At 31.1% G+C, this 19,796-nt stretch overlaps 1 protein-coding gene across 3 annotated transcripts in view; it reads right to left on the minus strand.

Moving 5' to 3' along the window:
* Positions 1 to 19,796, minus strand: part of LOC143076071 (inter-alpha-trypsin inhibitor heavy chain H3-like) — a 162,316-nt gene that overhangs the window by 25,560 nt on the left and 116,960 nt on the right. Inside the window, exons 1-6 of one of the 3 annotated variants that reach the window (XM_076251715.1) lie at positions 10,596 to 10,791; positions 8,066 to 8,223; positions 7,544 to 7,654; positions 5,814 to 6,055; positions 4,911 to 5,077; positions 4,078 to 4,363 (exon numbers count right to left, since the gene is read on the minus strand). The exons of 1 other annotated variant lie outside the window; for it this stretch is intronic. In XM_076251715.1, coding sequence (XP_076107830.1) covers positions 4,078 to 4,363; positions 4,911 to 5,077; positions 5,814 to 6,055; positions 7,544 to 7,654; positions 8,066 to 8,223; positions 10,596 to 10,673 — 1,042 coding nt within the window. In that variant the 5' untranslated portion in view covers positions 10,674 to 10,791. Of the gene's footprint in view, positions 1 to 4,077; positions 4,364 to 4,910; positions 5,078 to 5,813; positions 6,056 to 7,543; positions 7,655 to 8,065; positions 8,224 to 9,947; positions 10,156 to 10,595; positions 10,792 to 19,796 lie in introns of those variants that run through there. One more of the 3 variants, XM_076251721.1, reaches the window with a different exon arrangement.

A 19,796-nucleotide genomic window follows, 5' to 3' on the forward strand; every position in this document is an offset into this window, starting at 1 on the left:
CATTAATTTAATTTAATCGTACAAATCACAAAGTAATTGTAATTTAATCAATTACATTGAAAGTAATTGGACCCATCTCTGTTGTCATGTGGATGTATCATCACAGGGTTAAGTGTCTTGCATAATGATGACCTTTGTGTGACCTTCAAATGTGACCTCAAGGTCAACTTTATGTTGTTTTTTTTCGTGAAAAATACAACCATGTAGGCCATAAATGCTTCACCTTTTGACCTATGCCTTACATCTTTGGCATGTGGATGTATCATCATGAGGTGGTGTGTCTTCTTAATTGTTTTACTTTCATGTGACTTTGAACTTTGACCTAAAGGATGACGATTGTGTTTTTTGGTAAGAAACACTTGTACGGGCAATGACTTTTATGTAGTTATCATGGTTATGAATTCATATTTATTTTTAAAAAAATCATATTACACAAGCTTTAATCGACCATACAACAATATATACACATTTTATGAAATGTCAACCCATTCCATGCACACGGAATACATAATGGACATGTAGTCACATAAAATTGTTTACAAAGGAATCGTTTCTATTAAAGTGCAGTGTACGTACTTAACTACTCAACAGACAGCAAAGTGAAACAGTTTCAAACAGTAGGAGGAGTTATGTCAAATAACTATATACCAATAATGGGACGGACGGAAGGACAGACGGACAGGGGTAAAAAAATACCCCCACCCCGACTTTCAGTTGCAGGGGCAAAAAAAGGATGTAACTGATTTTTGATTTGAGATACGAGCTGTTGAAATTAAAAGAATGACACGCCAAAAATACACATGATACATAGGAAAAAGGCGGAAGCTTTAAAGTTGGCAGATGCTTTACATGATCTAGATTTTCAATTTATTGGTCTACAGATTAAAAAATATACAATTAAAAACTTAACTACAAAACCAGTGGTGCAAAGAACCACGGCTCATGAGAGATAAAATAGAGCTGACTGTGAAAAATCCTTATTCTGTGAAATCAAGTTCGTTTAACATAGAAATTTTTTTATTATTTCTGCAGAGCTTATGAAAACTAGACACAACTGGTTTTAGTTAAAAGCACGGCAGTTAGGGGACGACCATTTAATATTCTAGGGGGGGGGGGGCAGGAGGATTTGTTTTTGTTCATTTTCTGCACTATTGAAGCAAGATTTTTCATTTTCATCAAAGCAAGGGACTGATTATTCATTTTCACAAGTTTATTTATACAATTTGTAAATGTTTTGTTTATTTATAAATAATACATGTATAGTCAAGTCATTATGTACCATTTAATCAGAATTAATCATCACCCTCTGTAGAAATGAATCTTTTATATTCCCAACTGTATATACATGTATTGCATACATACATAATATTAAATTTGGTTGTAAAAATTTTTTGAAGGGTTTTGGAGCCACTGAAGGCCCAAGAAGCTATAGAACAAATGATGCAACATCATGCTTTCTGGATGTTCCGAAAACCCCATTCATAATCTGAAAATGCAAGTTTTGTTTTTACAATTTTTTGACAATATTTTGGTCCCAAAGCAAAATGTATAAATTCAGTACAAGACTTAAGTTTCTACGGACAACATCAAAAGAACAATGTGGATGATTAAGCAAAAATGGAATTCACATAGTTAAGTCTGTGGCTGCTGTTTTTTTAAACTCATAATCAAATTCATAACAAAATTACTAGATAACAAAAGAAGTGCAACTCTAACAGAATCCAGAAGGGCAATCAATGAACAAAAGACAAATAAATAAAAAAACATTGATCCCAAAAAATCAGGGCTACGTCTGAGGGAAAACAGAACTTGCGTCTTGCAAGACACTCGCCGTGAACACAATTTAATATGGAGACAAGCGTTTGGTTTTGAAATTTCCTACATGAGGCTGATGCATTTGCCGCAATGAAGTTACGGCCCTGTTAAAAGTGAGGTCAGGTTTCCTGAGACAATATATCTCAAGTTAAATTAAACTAATTTTCAGACATTTCAAGTATATTTAAATAATATTTATACTTTTATTATTAAAAAAATTGGGAAGTGTTTCCCGATTTTTTTGGGGAAAAAAGATGAGTTTATGAAGAATTTAGTGCCATCTCATACTTTCGATTAGACCTGCTGAGTTATTTATTTTCAATACATTGCAAGTCAGATAATTTATTTTCAAACTACCACAAAACAAACCATTTAATTTTGTGATTATCAAGGCTGAGTTATTTATTTTCAAAATCCTCTTCCCCCCAGAATGTCAAATGGTCGTCCCCTTACATGTTTCACATTATTTTTTGGGCCCCTTATTATTATAGGGAATGATTACTCTATTCAGTAATAATTTTGAATTGAGACTTGAGAAGAAATTTTTTCACTTGTCACTTGCAATAACACCACACTTTCTTTTTTATATTTATCATAAAATTGCATTTTATCAAAAATTCGGAAAGATACACAAACAGGACAAAAGCACAACAAAAGAAAAATAACAAATTTTGCTATCCCTTCGAAATTTAAATTTGATAAAGCGAAAATACCATGTTCTATTTATATCATACATGTGTAATTTTAGTTTTAACTATGATTCTAAATATAGACTTTACTTTCCCTAAAATTGCGGACGGAATAGAAGACACCCGTTAATGTTCTACACCTGTCAGGATAAAGGTTGGAAAGATACTAGAAAGATATAGTTTTTTCTTATTCAGATAAATTAAGAAAGCAAAAATATGTGTAGTGTTTTTTGGACGGTACAATCGGAAGTTTTTTTTTTCTTGTTTGTCATTTTTAAAATTGTGTTTTTGACTTTGTTCCGTATCATGTAAATGATGCACTGGTGGTTTATTACCCCCCTCGGTATCTTCTAACTTTTTACATGAATATAAATCATGCAATAACATATTCAATTGCTCTTTAAAAAATATGACAGCAATTATAAAATTATAAATTGTTCGTACCTTTTTTTACATTGCTACGTGTATTACTAAGGCCATAGTGTATTTCATTAAAAAAAAGTATTGTGGAGACAATTAAGTTTTGATTTAATCAATTTGATACGAAGATCTACGAAAAGAAGCATTGTGTTATTGACCATAGATTCTTGTTTATTTGGTTAAAACTTTATTGTCGGAGGGAGCTACCATTTGAGAGGGGGTAGGAGGGGTCCTGATCCCGAAATTCCAAGGTCCCGAATTTAAATAAATTTAAATCCCGAAGTCCCAGAATTCGAAAAAAGAATTCTCGGATCCTTAAAGGATCAATCCCTAAATCCCGACCTTAAAACACCCTATCCCGGAGTCCCGATAAAGGTCCTATCCACTCTCATTTGAGGAGGGGGGGCTTGGATGAAATTAAAAAAACGGCAAGACAAACAAAGGCAGGATGAGTAATTTGGCATAACAAGCAGGATGACAATTTAAGTAAACTATTTCAGTAAACTAATGAAAATTGCAGGTCCGTAAAGAATGAAAAATAAAAAAATGCAGGACAATAATGATGATTACAACCATAAAAAAAATGCAGGACAAAATTTTAAATCCTAGCCCCCCCCCCCCCCTCTAAAATCAAATGGAAGGTTCCTTAGACTTTTGAATTTTTGTAAAGTAGCAATAATGTAAACATTATGATCATGATCTTTTAAAAGCTTTCATATTGCACATCATTCTAAAACGTAGGAATGAATCAGACTATGAGTAAGAGCTATCTTTTCTTAGGTGTTCTGTACCCCTTAAACACATAAAGTTGAATAATATTCACCATATTGTTATTCTTTTATATCCATATTTTCTTTATTATGAATGCACTACTTTGTGTAAATCATATTTTGATTCTCCTTTTTATTTATCGTTTGTTTTTATTGAGGTAAAATAATTGCCTTTTGGTATCTATTTTTTTCGGAGGTTGGTTGTTTTTTTCCGGGAACCTTGGATTTTTCCACAAATAAAAACTGACCCGCCACGATATAGCACTATAGTGCTGAAAATGGCGTTAAACACAAATCAAATAACCAATCAAATCTATAACAAAAAAATGGAGAAAGATTTTTTTTAAACTTTGTTTGACATTTATTCTTTACAATATGCTTACCTCCGTCTGCTTTCATATTTTCAACATGTTGAAGTGCTTTCTGTTTATTTTTGTTGCTAGCAGACAGTAATGTTTGCTGCCACAAAGAATTGCCACTGCTGAACAGCATTATGTTGAAACGATCACCTTCGAAAAGATCTTTCAAAATGCTATTCATGGCACTCTTTTGTTGTGCTATTTTAGTGCCCGACATAGATCCACTAACATCTAAGATGAATAAGACGTCTTTTGGTAAAGGATCCATACCTTCTGGTGCAAAGAAGTGTACAAAGTATCCGTCAACAACCTGTTAAAAAACGATTATAAGACGTGCTTATTGTGATGCATGTACGATGTGTTTTTAAAAAACCCATTTATCTAAAATATATGAAAATAATTTTGCAGATGTAGAAAGAAAACAAACCCATAAGCAAAATCATCAAGTAAAATCAATAGATGAGACTTTACAAAGCTTCCTTAAAAATGATTTACCTAAATGGTACAACAGTTGTTTTTTTTTTTTGGAGCAATTTGCATATACCATGTTTATTGAATCAGATGCGAAGTATATAGCAGCATTTCATGCAAGTCAATGGGTTGTTTATCAATAATTCCTATACAATATGGTAGCCATATACAACCTTTAATCCTCCATTTCTTCAAATGTTGACAAAAAACTTTTTATATATACCGGTGGGTGCGGTTAGGCCTTTTAAAAGCTCCCTTGGATTTGTAACTAGATAGTTAGATATGTTAAATATGAATATGTTAAAAACGCACTTAAAGCTGATACGGTCACACTATTTCATGTTTGCTGAAAGCAACAGAGAACAAATTAGAATTATTTCATTTACCATGACTTCACCAGCGTCAAATTTTCTCTCGACATCATACTCGACAACAAACAACCCTGATATTCCCTGGTCAGACATCTGTTTCTGGTCATCGGCTGTAGGGGCATAATGAATAGTAGCAGACGTTTGTGTTGGTCGCTCGATGATAGCCAAAGCGTTTTTCTCTTCTGTTAGAAATAAAACAAAAACTATATTAAAAACCTCTCTGAACAATTGAAGGTCTTTCCACCTCGATAATAAGAATGAAATTTAAAAAACATATATCTGTTGGTGCATTCGAAAAAGACCAGGTTTGAGGTTGTACTATGTGAATGTTTGCCCATCAGTCGGAGCCGTATACTTAAATATGTAAAAACTTAAAAGCATCCGTTTTAATGCCTTGCAACCGTTAACATTTGAGCAGTATAAAAATATAAATATATATAAGAAGATGTGGTATGAGTGCCATACTCATTGTGTCAAATATGGCCAACAAAGAGCCTTGGCTCATACCGAACAGCAAGCGTTTAAGGACACTAAAACGACTAGTGTTAAACCACTCAAACGGGAAAACCAACAGTCTAATCTATTTAAAAAACGAAAAACACTTAAAAACCGACAAGCTTACTGACTTAGGACAGGTTAAAAAACAGATGCAGCGGGTTTAAACATTGAAATGTCGCCCTTATCCGTAACAATAGTGTAGCATCACAACATAATAAGACACACTATAAAACATAAATTGAAATGGCTTAACTTTATCAAACGATATACTCACACATTAATTGAACATACACTAAACGAACAAATTTGACTCCGAATTAAGTTTAGTAGAATTTCATCATTAAAATGTCAATTTCTACACTTACCACTGACATAAATAATAATGTCTCTAACCAATTTTTCTATCATTCAACTAGTTACCTATAGTCCCCAAAATAATATCATTTCGCAACGGTGGCACTGAGACCTTAGTAATGTCTCTTGACTCATGAATATACACGTCAATCGTGAAATCCTCCACAATCTGGCCTGGGTCCACGTATACTATATGCTCATATTGTTCATGGACTCGCTCTAATAATTCTTGGTAAGTAAGATTAAAGGTAACTTTACTCTCGGCTGCTACGTTTACATCAACACTGAACCGGTTGGTGTGTCTTGGTCTGCAATAAAACGGAATGTTATTTGTAATAAAGGCTGGCGCAATATGTCATTTACTGACATTTTTCAATGATTCTATGCCGTTGTTCTTCTCCAAATATTACGTAAATTTCTAACGTGAGGGTACACAAAGTTGCACCTATTTTGTCTATATTATTCAGGACAAAACTTTTCATTCTGTATTTAATTTGTAGATGTGTTCTTATTTAATTGATTGTTTCATCAATTGCTTGTGGACGTTTCGTCCCCGAGGGTATCACCAGCCCAGGAGTCAACATTTCGGTGTTGACATGAATATCAATAATGTGGTCATACTTATAAATTTCCTGTTTACAAAACTTATAAATTTTTCGAAAAACTAAGGATTTTCTTATTCCAGACATGATAGATTACCTAAGCCGTATTTGGCACAACTTTTTTGAATTTTGGATCCTCAATGCTTTTCAACTTTATAATTGTTTGACTTTATAAATATTTCGATATGAGCGTCACTGATGACTCTTATGTAAACGAAACGCGCGTCTGGCGTACTAAATTATAATCCTGGTACCTTTGATAACTAATTAATTCTAAATCCATATTGAATAAAAACATTGCCGATTCACAATTCTTTAACTTGATGAACGAAACCAAATTACGTCTATCCTTAAATTCTCATATCCTTAAATTAAATAACCGATACTTTGTTTTATTTCTTCAATTATCTAGAACAATTTGACAATTTATAGTCCATATTTTATTCTATTTTTTAAGAAATTGATGCCTGTTACATATTTTAATTGCTAATTTTCAAAACAAGGTTTGTTTTTAGACGTCGCATATAAAAGTTTCCTTAGATTTTACTTTTGATAGTGATTATTTCTTCGTCGATATATACTGTGAACATTTTGTGTATATTTGAATATATTTAGCTATGATGAAAGACGATCGACCACCCACACTCACACATACAAACACGACAAAAACTGGACTTGCTTAGTCTCTAAGAAAACTTGTAAGATTTCCGCTGATAGTTTTGCTAAATGGGTGCAATTTTGGGTACTCAGTGCAATTTTGAAACTTTGACGTAAATTCGGCCATGCAATGTTGTGATTACTTATGATGATTGTTTGGTATGAATTAAATGATTTGATTTTTCTGCATCAAAACTACCTGCTCTTTATTTCTTCCATTTTATTCATAAACTAGCTTTATAAGTTTTGCATTTAATCATTTAAAAATTAAGTATTTTCGCTTTTAAGAATATCTAAGCGACATAACAGCTAATTAGTAACTGTTTAAAGTTTAAAAATCAGAATACCATTCTTTAAATAAATTCAATTATACCATCTAACAGGCCTTGCGGTCATAAAAATCAACCAATCAAAAAACTGGATTTGTTGTTTCAAGCACTAATTTTGTACTCCAAGTTCTGAGTATAGTTTTATGACCGAGGACCCTGGTATCTTTTACTTGAAACATCTAATAACTTATTGTGATCGTGTACTTACTTTTGTGCCACATGTCCTGCACTTTGACCCTTCTTCTTTGCTGTATCATATTTCTCTTTCGCTTTCGCTTTCTCGTTGATTTCTCCGGGATATACCTGTCCATCAATTTCCCTGAAAAATTTACAGCACCATCTATTAATATTCTAAAATAATTATAGTTAATTTTAAGATGAGGAAAAAAAAAGCAGTGTGACATTTTTTTAAAATTAATTTGATTTTTCTATTTTATTAACTAATTGTAGTTTACAAGAATTAAATATGCGCTCTTATGGATCGCTTTTGCAACGTTCTCATGAAACAGTTAAGGTTTTTTGCAGGTTAAAATTTGTTTAGTTATACATATCAATATCTATTGACTGCACCATTATATGCATACTGTTTTGGTCTAAAATGCAATCGAACCTAAAACTTAATACTAAGTGAAAGAGCTGAAATGGGCCGAAAGTATATCAAAACTTTAAACTTTGTCTTTTGAATTTATGTCTTCGTTACTTTTTAGCAACATCAAACTTTAGAACTTACATAACAAATTCTGTAATAAATGCTGCATCTGGAAGAGTGACTTCAAAATGAGCTTCAACTGAAGCTTTTGCACTATTAGCAACTTTGCTGGTAACTAAAGTTGTTGCAAATCGGAATTTCACATCAGATTTTATGTGCATATAATATATTCTAGGATTCTAAAAAACAAAATAATATACCATATGCATGAATATTCATTTTCCGAAGCGGTCACTATGATTTTCGTCAACGAAACGGTCAAATGAATTAAAAGTACTGTCATACAAAACATTATACAAATAATAAGATATAGGAAGATGTGGTGTGAGTGCCAATGAGACAACTCTCCATCCAAATAACAATTTAAAAAAAGTAAACCATTATAGGTCAATGTACGGCCTTCAACACGGAGCCTTGGCTCACACCGAACAACAAGCTAAAAAGGGCCCAAAAAAATACTAATGTTAAACCATTCAAACCGGAAAACCAACGGTCTAATCTATATAAAATAAAAAAAACGAGAAACAAGAAACACGTATAAATTACATAAACAAACTACAACTACTGTACATCAGACATCAAATAAACACATAACTGAACGAAGAGAAATCCGCTTGAGGTGTTTACATTCCTCTTTTAGGAAGAGCAATTATAGTATTCATAACCTGAAGCGATCACTGTTGTCGAAGGCCAACAGCCATGTCGTTATGTGCGTCCCCCTCCACAAGTTATTATTACATAGTAGTATAAAAACCAAAATGCTCTAAAATTAAAAGTTTGTACGAGATTGAAATTTGTCGGTCTGCCAGGCGAATATATTGCTCATATAAAATGTCACAGCTGGTAAAGTAGTATCCGCTGAGTCCGAATATTTCATTTGATTTTATGGTTTAAAATATTGAAGAAGAAATTATCTTCGCATTCATGAAAAATGAATGTAATTGATAAAAAGAAAATAAACAAAAATTTGTATTTCCTACGTTGTTTTTTCAAGCATAAACTTTATTATCTATTATATCCTTAAAGACGTAACAGAAACTGCATTTCACGTTACATAAATTTAAACCCATAAATACAAATAACTTGGAGTTATTTTCCAATGATAAAATGTTGACGCCGAAACAGTAGCAAAAGCTTAAGGACGGACATTAGAAGATTTAAGGACGTTGAATTTAAGACATTTGTCACCCTTTTCGAGTTGTGTGTCGTACCAGTCATTGGTGATTTATTTGTAGTATCGGGGAGGAAACTATCTCTAAATGAAAAGTCACTTAATATGCCATACAGCTGAAACAGAAGATAGGGAGGCGTGTTTTTTATTGAAAGGAACGAAGATAGCTTGATAGGAAAATAACGTCACACGTAACCAAGGGTAAAATATTTGGACATTTTGTTTCCAAAATGAAAACATATGTATATGATACGTAGACTTTATTGCAATACTTTACTTCTCTAAAAAGTAAAATAACAAAAATACTGAACTCCGAGGGAAATTCAAAACGGAAAGTCTCTAATCGAATTGCGAAATGAAAAGCTCAAACACATCAAACGAATGGATAACAGCTATTATTATCCTGACTTGTAGCCGGCATTTCCTGAAGTTCAAAATATTGGATTAAAGCTGGTTTTGTAACAAGCAAACCCTCTCAGTAGTATGACAATCGCATAAAAATCCATTATATTGACAACAATGTGTGAACAAAACGAAAATACATAATAGGTAAACAATGTCATAAAAAGGGGTGAAATAGTTAACACTGTGTTATACTAAATCACAATGAATACAAACAAATGTGTCACAAAGGAAACCCATAAAAGAATATAATCAAAACATATTTTGTTTTTGCTTGACACATTTATTTTTTGAAGCATGACCTTTCACCCGGACAAATAAAGTTCTTACCTGTGTTTCTGAATGTACAGTTTGCGTATTCAAAAAAGAAATCACTAAAAGTGAGTGAATAATCATTGTCCCGTCCATGTTCAGTCACTGTTGCTTAACAAATTTATAAGCACCTATAATACACGATTTATGTATCTGCAGGAAGCCAATGCCGACAACGTAATCAAAAACCCAAAACACTTAATTCTCGGTTGAAATCTGAAGGACGTCTCAAAATAACATTAACCTGTAGTTTTTCCAAGTGTATTTTTATCCTACTTTAATCGTGTTAATAGCTCAAAGATAACTTTATCTATAGAACAACGGAATTTGTTTACTAGTTACAACAAACGACTGTCAGTATTTTTAGGATATAGTACGCTGTGCGACCAATTCGGAATTATATTATTGTCCAAGAAAAATACTCATTACTCAATTTTTATCATGAACATAATTTTCATATGTTCTTTTTCCTGTAAAAAAGTAACTAACTTTTTACTTCCTCTTTTATAGATACTTAGTGAGCAAAGAATTGTGAGAAAAGTTACGCAAAATATAGATTTCTAAATCAAGAAAGCATCAGCCACAATACGTATATATATATATTTTTTTTGCTTGACATTGATTTTTTGAAGCATGACCTTTCACCCGGACAAATAAACTTCTTACCTGTGTTTCTGAATGTACAATTTGCGTATTCAAAAAAGAAATCACTAAAAGTGAGTGAATAATCATTGTCCCGTCCATGTTCAGTCACTGTTGCTTAACAAATTTATAAGCACCTATAATACACGATTTATGTATCTGCAGGAAGCCAATGCCGACAACGTAATCAAAAACACAAAACACTTAATTCTCGGTTGAAATCTGAAGGACGTCTCAAAATAATATTTACCTGCAGTTTTTCCAAGTGTATTATTATCATACTTTAATCGTGTTAATAGCTCAAAGATAACCTTATATATCGAAAAACGGACTTTGTTTACAAGTTACAACAAACGACAGTCAGTATTTTTAGGGTATTATACGCTTTGCGGCCAATTCGGAATATTATTGCCCAATAAAAATATTAATTATTCAATTTTTATCATGAACATAATTTTCATATGTTCTTTTTCCTGTGAAAAGGTAACTAACTTTTTACTTCCTCTTTTATAGATACTAAATAAGCGAATAACTATGAGAAAAACAAATTTTAAGGTAAACATGTTTAAAATGACCAAAACGCAAAAACAAGTGTTTGTACTTCAATTCAGATAGAAACCTTTAATGTGCCATAACTTCTAAGTAAGAAGAGACAGAATGCCGCTTTGTTTAGTATATTTTATTGTCGTAGTTTGAACATTTTGTTTTATATCTTTTTGTTAAAGTATCATATACAACCCATCTCAATTTGGCCGCATGTGTTTATCGAAACGAATGTACAAGTTTCAATAAACATATGATTCGTGACTGATTATCAAATGTTTTCCCTAAGTTCATCCTTTGTTATTATACAACACTGAATTTGTTTGCAGTATTTACAGATTTATGTCTTTTGTTGAAGTTTATGCAGATAATAATCTACACAGGAATTAGCATTACTCTTTACGTAAATACATTTATTGCAATCAGGGGTGAATGCTATTTCAGCTTTTGTTGGTTTTCCCTGATACATTAAATGGAATTCCCACAACTGATTTGTAGACAAGTGCTACTTAATATTAAAGTGTACTTGTACCTACGCTGAAGGTTCACTTTTCTGTATACGTGATGACAGTGATGAGAAATTATTGTTATTAATAAAGATTTTCTTCTAATGTAGCAGAAATTAGTGTTCCCACATCTTTGAACAAAATAGTAAATGAAAATTATACACTTTGTGAGGAACCCTTGTTAATTATCTAACATTTATTGAAAGGTCATTTACTATGATTTGATTTTCAACGTCGTCTGACGAAAAGATAACACTGGTATTGGCCTTTTTGCATGCCCTTTACATCAAAACATATGCTGAGAAATTAGAAAAATTGGAGGCATTATAAATATAAAGACAGCATTTTCAACGAAAAATTAAAGGATCTGACAAGAAGATATATTGTAGATTATTGATTTCAATTCTTCTTTGATAAACGATGAGCTGAATAAATAGAAAGACTGAGTGTTGATTTGCCTGGTGACTTTCATATTTTGATATATGCCATATATATGTTCTTATTTCAGTGCATGATTAAAAACTATTGGTGCTGCTTCAGGATTATGAAATTGTACATGATATCCTTTAGCCAGTTTAGTTAATTACTTTTCCTGTTTAGTCTATCTTTGTAAGATCTATCCTGTACCAAGACAGGAATATGACAGTTGTTATCCATTTTTGTTTGATTTTGCAATTTGATTAGGGACTTTCCTTTTTGAATTTTCCTAGGAGTTCAGTATTTATTGTGATTCTACTTTTGACGTAGCTCCGTACCTATACATCCCGTCGTCGTGCTTTTGTGCTATGGTAAGTTTTTATATTCATGTCTTCCGGGTTTGCTTATGTGCTTTGTTTATTTAATTTTATTGCTTTTCTTTGTTAACCTATTTGTTTGATATTATAGTGATTAAAATTATAACACAATGTTGACTGCTGTACCCCTGTGGTTTACAGTTTTACCTATTATGTCTGTTAGTTTTGTTCACACATCGTTGTCAATATAACGGATATCTATGCGCCTATCTTGCAAGTGAGAGGTTTAGCTTGCTATGAAACCTGATTTAATCTACCATTTTCTACATGTTTGTAACAAGTCATGAATAAGATATAAACATGGAAAAAGGTGTTACAACACCTTGATTTTTTAAACCTTGAAAAATCAGCGTCTTATTTTGGATAGAATATGATAAAACAAAAAAAAGAACTCTTTGTAATAATATATTGTATGTGTCCAACTGATGTTATGGTAAACATAAACAATGTTCTCATTTTATGTTTTTTCATGACTTTTATTTATTATGTTAAAAAAAAAAATAAAAAAATACGATATAATTTAGATTATATGTGTTTGAATAATGATATCGAAAATGAAAACTACTTATCCTCTATACATATTGTATATTGTATTTGTGTTGATAAGAGTAGTACATGTATATTAACCAATCAAAAAGAGAAATATGACACAAAACTAGATCATATGTTCTCAATTGATGATCATGATGATGTAGAAATAGAAAACAGTGTAATATGTAATTTATCTTATATGTATGTTTATTCACAAAATACCAACAAAAACATATGTCTGAAAGAAACAGATAATTTTAAAACAAGCATTAAACCAACAAAAAGAAAAAAACTTTTATTCACTAGTTAACAAAATGAAACGATCACTAGTTCTACTATCCACGTCATTAGGCTGCATTTGTTCAATTCGGTTCATCACCAAAATGCTTTTATTACACGTAAGCACTGATTGTACAAACAAATCTTCTATTTTCTGCAATTCAAACAAGGATAATCGGAAAATATACCAACCACTTCATATTCCTACGAAATTGCAAATATGGTACGCAACTACATGTAGTATATCACCATATACCGCATCACACACAGGAAGTACGAAACGAATTGCACTCATATATTTTTGCACCATACTATCAAGACACACATATTCCACAACCAGCTATGCTAATCATTTTGACGCAGTATATTCACTTGAAGTACAGATCCATATCTTATTAAAACACATGATACACACATGTACAGCAGCGTTAAGTGAACATTTAAAAATCTCCAAAGAATTCTACACAAAAAGATATCATTTCCAGGTTCAAATGTATGGAAAATTTAAGACGTCATCAAAAACTGTTGAGAATATATTTCATTTGATCACAGTTATAATGTTGTTGAGCACTCGAACACTCCATATTGAACAATTCAAATATCTGAAAATAGAAAAAGTAATTTCTGAAAATCAAGCTCCTATATACATACAGGCACAAGTACAAAACTGTATTATTGTAAAAAACACATATTATAATGATACATATATATTATATATACTCATGCATTACTACTATTTTACGTTTAGTCATAGTTGTATTGTATACAACAACTTAAAACAGTTTGTTATGATGTATATCTCTGTAGTAATCTTTGCTAATACATGTATAGTTCATTATTTAGATGAGTAATAATTTAAATATTTGCTCCTTGAACTGCCAAGGGCTAGGAAAAAAAGAAAAGCGAGACAGACTATATATTTGGTGTGAAAATCAAAAATGTGACATCTTGTTTATTCAAGAGTCCCATTTCACCGATAAAAACATAAATGTAATAAATAGTGAAACTAAATGTAAGATATACCATAGTTTTGGCAATTCCCTATCCAGAGGTGTTTCAATTTTAATTAAAGAAAACATAAATCACAAAATAATAAATGAAATTAAAGATGAGGAGGGCAGGTTTATTCTAATTAATGTAGAACTTGATAATAACATCTTCACTTTAGTTAATGTTTATGCACCAAATATACAAAGAAATAGAAATTCTTTCTTCAAAAAAATAAACAACTTAATTGAAAATAATAGATTAGGCATTTTAATACTTGGAGGGGATATAAATGAAAGTCTGACTGAAAACGACAGAAAAAGTACAAGTACACAAAAATTTAATAAACCTGTAAATAGTTTGAAACAATTAATAAAAAAACATAAGTTAGTTGATATATGGAGAGAAATTAACCCAAACAAAAGACAGTTCACCTGGAGAAGGAAAAATAACTTTAACATAGCAAGCAGAATAGATTATTTTCTTATTAGCTCTGATATAAGACCACATATTACAGCAGCAGATATTAGACCCGCTGCTATTTCTTACACTGATCATCAGGCAATTTCATTAAAGCTAAGACACAAAGCACACAGTAGAGGCCGAGGTTTCTTTAAAATTAATAACAGTATATTGAATGACACAAAATATCAAAATCTCATTAATAACTTAATTCAAACTTATAAACAAAAAATACTTACTACGGCTGTAGATCCTCGAGTTAAGTGGGACGTTTTTAAAGCTGAAGTAAGAGACATAACCATTAAATACTGTAGGCAAAAACAAGCTGAAAATAAAAATGAAATAATTAAATTAGAACTGTCATTAAAAAAATTGAACGAAAATGCAGAAAACTTACAGGATAATAATGTTCAAAATAGAATAAACAATGCTGAGAAAAAACTAGAGAACCTTTACATAAATGAAGCAAAGGGAGCTCAGGTTAGATCACGTGTAAAATGGACAGAAGAAGGAGAAACAAACACAAATTTTTTTATAGGCCTTGAAAAATCCAGACAAACTCATAAAAATATTTCTGCACTTACGAATGAAAAAGGAGAAATTATAACAGATTCATCTGAAATTTTAAAGTTAGAAAAAAACTTCTATGAAAATTTATATAAAAGTACAAATCCTAATGAAAATGAAATAAAAAATATATATAACAGAAACAAAAGTAGATAAAACTCTTTCTCATGAGGGAACTGAAAATCTAGAAGGGGAGCTTACCATAAAAGAATGTACAGAAGCTATTAAATCTATGAAATTAAATAAATCACCGGGCATCGACGGGATCAGTGTAGAATTTTATCGAACCTTCTGGACAAATTTAAAAGAAATTGTTGTTAAAGTTTTTAACACATGCTATCAAAAGGAAGAAATGAGCACACTACAAAAAATAGGAGTAGTCTCTTTATTATAGAAAAAGGGAAACCCACTTCTTTTAGACAACTATAGACCAATTACTTTACTCAATGTTGATACAAAGCTTATGGCATATTCTTTAGCACAACGTCTTAAACCAATACTAACTAAAATCATCCATAGTGACCAAAATGGTTACATAAAAAATAGATATATAGGTTTCAACATTCGTCAAATTCAAGACATAATAGACCATGCAGAATACTTTAATATTGAAGGAGCATTGCTCTTCATAGATTTTTCCAAGGCCTTTGACTCATTGGAATGGCCATTTATGTATGAAGCACTCAAGAAATTCGGCCTTCCAAATCCTTTTATCAAATGGGTTAAAACTCTGTACAAAGACATAACGGGTTGTATGTTAAACAATGGGTGGGTCTCATCACCATATAACATTAAACGCGGTATTAGACAAGACTGCCCGTTAAGTTCCCTGATTTTTGTTACTGCTGTAGAAATTTTGTCCTGCAGAATAAGACAAGACAACAACATCAAAGGTTTTCAAATTAAGCTAGATACTAAAACACACAGTTTAAAGATTTCTCAATTAGCTGACGACACAACACTTTTTCTAAAATCAAAAGATGAAGTACGTCACACTCTTAATATTATTGAAATCTTTGGAACGCTATCAGGTTTAAAATTAAATAGATCAAAAACTGAGGGCATTTGGTTAGGAAAATTAAAACATTGTAAAGATAAGTTTGAAAATATAACATGGAATAAAGGACCAATAAAAAGTCTAGGAGTTTATTTTGGAACAGATCGAGCTGAATGTGATAAGCTGAATACTGAAAAAATAATACAGAAATGTGACAAATTAATAAGTAATTGGAAAAAAAGAAATCTTACAATGATAGGTAAAATAACAGTTGTAAAATCTCTTCTTATACCTAACCTTACATATTTAGCTTCAGTCACAAACCTACCACATGAATTTATTCAACAGTTTAAAACTATTATCTACAATTTTATATGGAATGGTAAACGAGAAAAGGTCAAACGAACCACCCTTAGCAAAAATACTACTGAGGGAGGGCTTAAAATGACAGATATAGACAATTATATAACTGCACTACAAATAGCATGGATAAAAAGACTTACTGCAGATGATTTTGCTAACTGGAAAGTAATTCCGACATTTTACTTTAATAAATTTGGTGCTAATTTCATGCTACTTTACATGAATCTAGACAACATTTACTCAATACAAAACCTACATAAAACTTTACCAAAATTCTACTTAGAAATTGTAAAGTCTTGGTTCAAAGTACAAAATTTAAATAATACCAAACTCAATATGAATTTTAAAAACATTAGACAACAAATCTTATGGGGATACAAACTGATAAAATTTCAAGGAAAGTGTTTAGTTTTTTATAAATTGAATAAAAGAAGGTATTATATACGTTAACGATATAATAGACCAAAATGGTAATATCTCTCAAGAAATAATATCTAATAAAATATCCTCAGAATCCAATTTAATGTTTGAAATTTCAAAACTTAATTATGCCTTACCAAATAAATGGCTCAAGGTACTTAAATCAGAAAAATCAATAAAATCAAAAGTAAAAAATAAACTTAACCTTTGCATCAATACAAAAGAAAAAAATAAGATAATAATTTTACAAGTAATGGAAACAAAACAGATATACACACACATTAATAGTGGAAATGAAGACACGCCTCCAGGTTTCTTTAAATGGAAACGTGTCCTAAATTTAGATTCGTTAATTCCAATTAAATCAATGCTTAACTTTATATTTACTTATTTAAAAGATAACAGATTAAAAATATTTAAATGGAAATTGCTGCATCATATCCTTCCTTGCAAACAATTGCTTTTTCAATGGAAGATAAAAGAAGACAGTAAATGCGACTTATGTAATGTAACAGAAGATTATAAACATTTTTTCCTAGAATGTCGTTACTTTAAAACTTTTTGGGAAAAGATCAAAATACAATTAAATAAAGTTAAAATAGGTCATCATAAATATTATCCTAAACTACAGAAATCTCATTATAGGATATAAAATCGGTGATATCAATTATTATGATATAAATCTGTTGGTGACACTCATTACATTTTCTATCCACAAGTGCACTCACAGTTCAAATTATAAAACTACAAATTTTGATGTGTTTGCCCTGTTCAAAAAAGATTTTTTGAACTACTTAAATATTTCGACACTTTCAGGTGGTAAACATGGTAAAATTTTGAAAGAAATAAGCTTATACATATAATTATTATTCTCGCATATATGCTATATGCTAATTTATTCAGCAATACGTGTGTCTCTATATTAGTTAATCTTAAAACCACGTGTTGTAGACTTCGTCATGATCATGATCAGTGATAAAGATTAAACCCCTACTATTCTGACGCATCCTTCATTTAATATATCACATACTCATAAATAAATATACTTATATAATGTACTTCAATTCGTAACCAAGTATGTTCACCTACATAATTAATATACAACAAACTGCTTCGACTGTTAATTTGCCTCCATCGTGTAATCCTTGATCAATAGGTCATGACCAGGTCAACTAGCATATATACAGAGTCAAAGCGGTTCACGAATGTATTTTTTTCCGGAAAATAATTTCTGTAGTAATCTGTATAATCTGTATACACAATATTGTAACATGTAAATCTAACCATTTATTATTATTATTGATAATTTACTGAACAATCTCCCTGTTTGTTCAGTAAAACTAACGCTTCAGGGATGCCCTGTCAAATGCTGTAGACATGGTATTAATTATAACAGCAATAGTGCAATAAATCAGATTTTAGATAAAAAAAAAAAAAAAAGAATATGATAAAATATTTGTAAAATAAAATTGAAACATAGTTAATGATACCATTGGCATTAAAACGTATAAAAAAAGATGTATGAAAAAATGTTTTATCTAACCACAATTTTGATAACAAAATGAAATGCCTTTTACAACTTTTACTGTATTCGAACTTTACAATGTCAGACATTTCAAAATTAAGCATAAGATGATTGTCGACCTCATGGTTGATCGTTAAACGCCAACGAATTAGTACTTGGTGCAGCATTAACGTCTTATCGCACGATAACCAGTAGTAATGAGTCGATCTCGAACAGTTTTTGTTTAAAGTATCCTGTATTATGGCAACCACTTTCTTTTTGTATTGTTTGCAATGGGTTTCCTTCTGACCAACCTTCATTATGCTTGATTTTCCGTAGCAAATGTTATAGGGGGTCTTCTTGATCTCAGAAGGTCTTGAACTTCGTTTGTTGCCTGATTTTTGTTCTCAAAACGACTTATAGTGGAATGGTGATAACCAATAATACGTACAATTACCACAGCGACATACCTGCTTCTCTCATGCTGATAATCTGCCATATCGCTGCAGTTAAGAGTTTTGGAGGACCCATTTCAAGGTGTCAATCACATAACTTTCTAAACTTTTTTGTTTTAAATGTTGAAAACAATGAGGATAAAAACATCTGTGTTATTGTTTATTGTTAGTAGCTGCATGTGCAGATAAGAACTTATCGAGTCGCTATTTATTGATTTAACTCATGTGAGATTTAAATAATGTCTAACTAATTCTATTTTTAAATTAACAAATTTTTCACAAAAAAGACTGTTTTTTTTTCAATTTGAATTTTAATTCGGTGTTGCCTATATGTGTTTTTTTATAGTGTAACTGGAGTATAAGTGATATTCCATGCTTGTCATTCTAAATGTATTTGTAAATAATACATAGTTTCCGTTAAATAAAAAAGCCTTTAACCATTCACCGAACTCTCCTAAAGACTTTTACAAGATTTTTGAAAATCACGATTAACGTTGCTTTTAAAATTAGAAGCGCACATCTATGGTATGTAAGACAAATACATAAAGTTATTGCGTTGATATCTATGTTGTGTTAGAAATTGAATCCGTGGAAGAACCATTTTTCGGTTTCTTTGCGATGTTTTCATTGTCTGTCAGGGTTGCTTGATATGTGAAATTTCTCGTTTATGTGGCCTTTTTAACTCTTTTGGATTCGAGCGTCACTGATGAGTATTTTTGTAGACGAAACGCGCGTCTGGTATAAATACAAAATGTAATCCTGGTACATGTATCTATGATGAGTTTATTTATTCACATGGGATTTTTTTTCAAAACAC

The sequence above is a fragment of the Mytilus galloprovincialis genome, chromosome 1 (genome assembly GCF_965363235.1).
Source record: "Mytilus galloprovincialis chromosome 1, xbMytGall1.hap1.1, whole genome shotgun sequence".
Taxonomy (NCBI): Eukaryota; Metazoa; Mollusca; class Bivalvia; order Mytilida; family Mytilidae; genus Mytilus; species Mytilus galloprovincialis.